Source organism: Notothenia coriiceps, unplaced genomic scaffold (genome assembly GCF_000735185.1).
Source record: "Notothenia coriiceps isolate Sejong01 unplaced genomic scaffold, NC01 NC01_scaffold00037250, whole genome shotgun sequence".
Classification (NCBI taxonomy): Eukaryota; Metazoa; Chordata; class Actinopteri; order Perciformes; family Nototheniidae; genus Notothenia; species Notothenia coriiceps.
In genome coordinates this window covers 9,021,832-9,026,603 of record NW_011369951.1, presented here as the reverse complement: position 1 = coordinate 9,026,603, position 4,772 = coordinate 9,021,832, and the positions used below count along the sequence as shown (strand labels likewise).

Sequence of the window (4,772 nt, the reverse complement as noted above, 5' to 3'; positions counted from 1 at the left end):
GAAGCAGGAGGAAGAGGAGGCCAATATCTGAGGATTCTCCTGGTCACTCAGATTGTAGATCTAACCCCAAGAAATCTGCAGCGCCCTTAACAACTAATCTATGTTCATTAAACGATAAACTTGAAAAAGTACTCAAAAGACCTCAGAGTACAAAAAGGTATTTACTAATTAGTGTATTTTTAGCCTAACCTAAATCTAAAATACTCTATTTATTTTTAATATAAATTCTGTTTTTATAATTGATTTCTTTCATAGTTGTTGTTTTTTGATCGGCATTTTATAAATATTTTTAAGGGTCTTACACACAGTGAATGAATATAAAATATTACTCATAGCATTTTTAAAGAAATATGACTTGGCTTTTTCATTTGCAAACTACGGTGGCCGACACAGGCAAACGCGCTACAACGGCCCAAAATGTATGAAGGTAGATATGGTGCAAAATGCGAGAGCGTGTAAAACCTGATGTGAGCACTTGCAGAAAAACAATCTGAGCTTGTGTGCATACATTTACACTTGTATAAAAATATCCACGTAACTGTGAACAGTAAGTAAGGGGTATAAGCATTTGCTTCCTCCGGCTCCCTTTCGGACACATATTATTTAATATTATTATGAATAATAATAATTCATTCTCCGATGCTAGGAAGGATTCTTGCCTAGCCTCTGAAGGACCTGACTCGGAAGGACGTGTCCTACCAAGGAAGGACATGACGATGGTATAACGTTGATGTTGTTAGATGTCGGAATGTGGAGCGGACAGGTATGTCAAACTTAGATATATTTGTGGGAAATTGTGGTTGTAGATTTTTGGCTTGTGTATTGTACATGAGAAGACGAAGAGGCCTAGCGTGCATGTCGGAGGAGTTGATGGGCCGGGTGAGAGATCATCCTTTTGTTGTGTATTGTGGTAGACCAATGGAGTGGATTGGATGGGGGGGGTCAAGGCGCCGTGTGGGGTTTATGGTGGTGTGTCAGCGGATTATGACGGGTAAGGGGAACTGTGTGCGAGCCAGAACGGCAGACCTATTACGTTGGAAGGAAATCCTGGGTCTGCTTTCCTTGGACGATACGGGCGCGGTGACACGAGACTGGGAAGTGTTAACCCAATATGCCTAAGTTGGTTAAATTACCTAAAGGCTCAGGTCATTATAGCAAACCAGTTTCACCGTTGCGTGTGACTCTTAGATTGATATTGATCTGACTCAGAGAGCGGTGGCAGGCTACATTCACGCTACAGTAACTTCTGTAAATGTTTCGTCAGAGTCACGACACCAAACCTGTTGGAGCTGACCTTGCTCGTAGGTGCAGGTCAATAAATTTACGTTCTTAATGAGTTGACACTTTTTTTTTTTGAAAGATATAAAATGGATCTTAACTGATTGAACACGTCTGACAACTCAGTCTCGAGAAATCTAGTTGACCTGGTCAAGTGGGGTAGTGCGTGTATAGGCGTGGAGTGGTCGTGTTGGTGATGGGGGGGAGCCAGGGGAGGGGGTTTGCTCGTGGAGCGGCGATGATCGAGAGATGAGAGGGAGATAGGGGGGGGAGGCGTGGGTGGGGGTGCGCTGTGGTAGACATAAGAATTCCTGGGGGGTGGCTTCGTGGGTGCTAGTGGGGGTGTGAGACGGAGTGAGGCTGGGGTGTGTTGCCGTTAGTCTTCGTCCTACGAGAAGTCATCACGTGTTACATGGGGGGGTGGTGGGGGAGGGGTTTGGGTTTGGGTTGTGGATGGAGTGTAGATGTGGATGGGGTGTTATGGTGGTTCTGAGTTGCGTTCGTATGTTGAATTTTTCCTTTTAAAGTGTTTTATAGTTCAGATTCCACATAAAATGATACTAATCATTCCTTGTAGCAATGGGCCTTTCTGTTAATATATTTCTACCCTCAATTGATGAGCCGTGTTCTCAACTCTAGCGTTGCAAAATAAACCGTAGGTACGTGTACAACGTAACAAGTCAACTCAGAAAAGGAGTTCAACGTCTATGATACATAAAATGTAATAACTAATAGCCTTGAGCTTACCCATCTTTAAGTTCACTTGTGAAAAGCGTGTGATTAGAGAACTGTTCGCTAACTTTGTTTGTCTAGCGAAATGTGTATGGTGTGTTATATGGGTATCGTGTAGTTTTCTTATGGAAAGCTCATGGTTTAAGTTAAGTTTGTTAGAAGTTGATAACTTCATGAATCAGGAACGTAAATACTTCTTTGTCGTCGTTGTAAACCGAAGTGTAATGACAGACAATTAATGAGTGGTCTAGCAAGAGGAAGAAAATGACGAGAAGGGAAATAGCATCTCAACTGAGTTGATTGGTTGGTCCGAGACGTCTCCAGGTTACCTACTTCGCGGGAGGAGTCATTTGTACATTCTTGGGCCTGTTAGTGGTACACTTGTCGGACGACGTTCAGACCTGACTGCACACTCGGTTGTTTTGCAGTGAATAGTGAGTCTTCTGAGCTACACAGGATTGACCAAGAGAGATAAACTTATTAAGTAGCTGCAACGACTTGTACACCTAGTGTAGTGTGTTTTCCGATGATGTAACCCATGTGCAAGAAATCTTCTATTGTACGAAAATCTTGTAAACCAAACATAACCCTTCTTTACATTACATTCACCTCTCGTTAATTGACGTGGTCGTGCTTTTCACGACTCCGGTTTATTTGGGAACGGGACACAATGAAACGTAGTCAGTCGATTACATCTTTATATATAGTGTACCAGTTACATCAAAATTAACAAGTAATCAACGTACCAAAAGGTTCAGACACACACAAAATATGTTCTCTGATAAAGTTCGATGTTGCAGTAACTCACGGTGGCGGCTTCCTGCAGTGTACATGTCGTATGAACCTTAAGATGGTTTCGCCTGAATTTATGCGTTTTTTTTTTTGGCGCAGAATTTTAGGGTGTTAACGAAACACGTGCGGTAAAGGGTTAGAACCGCCTAGTGCGGGTTCTGCCCGAGCGTATGTCATATGTGTGGAGACGTTGTGGAAATCGTCTACAAGGTTGTAAGAAGCAAAAAGGCTCCAATCCTTCCTAAGAACGGATCGAAGACTTCGTTCACTGTGTTATCTTATTTTGTGTTTTTTGTCGCAGTAATTCCTCTCTTGTTATATTGATATAGGTATCCNTCTCAATACTTTGTTATATACAGGGGTGCACATAACTTTTTTGCCCTGGTTCTCAAAGGAGCACCTGGAGATGTTGCTTCATTTTAAGGATGAGCACCAAGCAACATCTCCAGGTGCTCCTTTGAGAACCAGGGCAAAAAAGTTATGTGCACCCCTGTATATAACAAAGTATTGAGATGAACTTTTGTTATTGACCAAATACTTATTTTCCACCATAATTTGCAAATAAAATCAGACAATGTGATTTTCTGGATTTTTTTTTTCTCATTTTGTCTCTGATAGTTGAGGTATACCTAGGATGAAAATTACAGGCCTCATCTTTTTAAGTGGGAGAACTTGCACAATTGGTGGCAGACTAAATACTTTTTTGCCCCACTGTATACTGCCACAGAGCAGATTCGTCAAGTTGTAATGACTGATTTGAGTGGTTGTAATGACCAAGTTGCAGCTGTAATGGAAAATATATTTTTCTGCAAGTGCATCACTAAGTTCATTTTTTTTCTACAAGCTCCAAAACTTTTTTTTTCTTCTGTGACTTCAAATTGGGTTCACAGATACGTGGATATTTTATACTAGTGTAAATGTATGCACACAAGCTCAGATTGTTTTTCTGCAAGTGCTCACATCAGGTTTTACAAGCTCTCGCATTTTGCACCATATCTACCTTCATACATCTCCGCTGCTATGAGGTCAGCTGTGTGATGCATGGGACTCCATCTCCCATGAGGCTGTTCTGAGGACAGGTTGCCGTTTCCTCTTCTCTCACACTCACCAAACCAGGCGACTCCTGGTGCTGAGCTCAGCGCTCTTTATATGCAGACTGAGCTTCTTGTCTGGGATCAGTTATGTTTTTGGGAGTGTGGTCTGCAGCAGGCATCATGATGATTTCATAAATAAACTTAAGTAATTGCCTCATGCCAAAATGTGCTGCCCACGCAATAAACAGTTTGAACTTTTTTTTCCGTACAGAACCAGACAAAAAGTGAGGAAGGCTCGACAACAGTCTATGGAGTGTTTAATTAAACTTAAAAGACCATACAAACAGCCCCCCCTCCATTTCTTAAAGTGTCAAATAAAAAGGTATGCACTTAAATAAATCTTTATTTAGCCTCTCGCTGATTCTGTTGCTATCATTGGAGTTATTGCTCTGCATTATCTGCCGTTAATCAATTTGTGAAAATATGTCAAGTTAGACCTAGCAGGTCTACACTTCCTGAAAGTCACTGAAGCTTTCTAGGAAGCGTCCTGTCTGAGAGCAGAGATCAGTGTCATCTCTTCACCGGCTCGTGTTCCTCAGTGTGTGTTTGAGTCCTAACTTAAATGTGATGTGTGTGGTCAGTGTGTCTGGTAGGCGATCGGGGGGGAGCCCAGGCTGCTGGGGCTGCGGAGGCTCGACTCGTACGAGCTGGGTGTCATTCCCACAATACCCTCTGTCTTCGGCGTCTCCCCGGACAGGAAGTCGTCCTCGTCCTCCTTGGAACACACACACACACACACACACACACACACACACACACGCACAAAGATGAAGAAGAAATATGCTTAGAATTTCCTGAAGATGAATCCAAGTTTTGAGTGCAGCAAACACTTTCATTGGTTTAGAAGTTTTAAAAGACTCCATGCAGGTATTATCA

At 42.3% G+C, this 4,772-nt stretch overlaps 1 protein-coding gene across 1 annotated transcript in view; it reads right to left on the bottom strand.

Annotated features, from left to right (window-relative positions):
* Positions 1 to 4,473: 4,473 nt before the first annotated feature.
* LOC104967266 (RNA polymerase I-specific transcription initiation factor RRN3-like) overlaps positions 4,474 to 4,772 on the bottom strand; it is a 1,822-nt gene continuing 1,523 nt past the window's right edge. The window contains exon 5 of the mRNA XM_010796681.1: positions 4,474 to 4,611. Coding sequence (XP_010794983.1) covers positions 4,474 to 4,611 — 138 coding nt within the window. The remainder of the gene's footprint in view (positions 4,612 to 4,772) is intronic.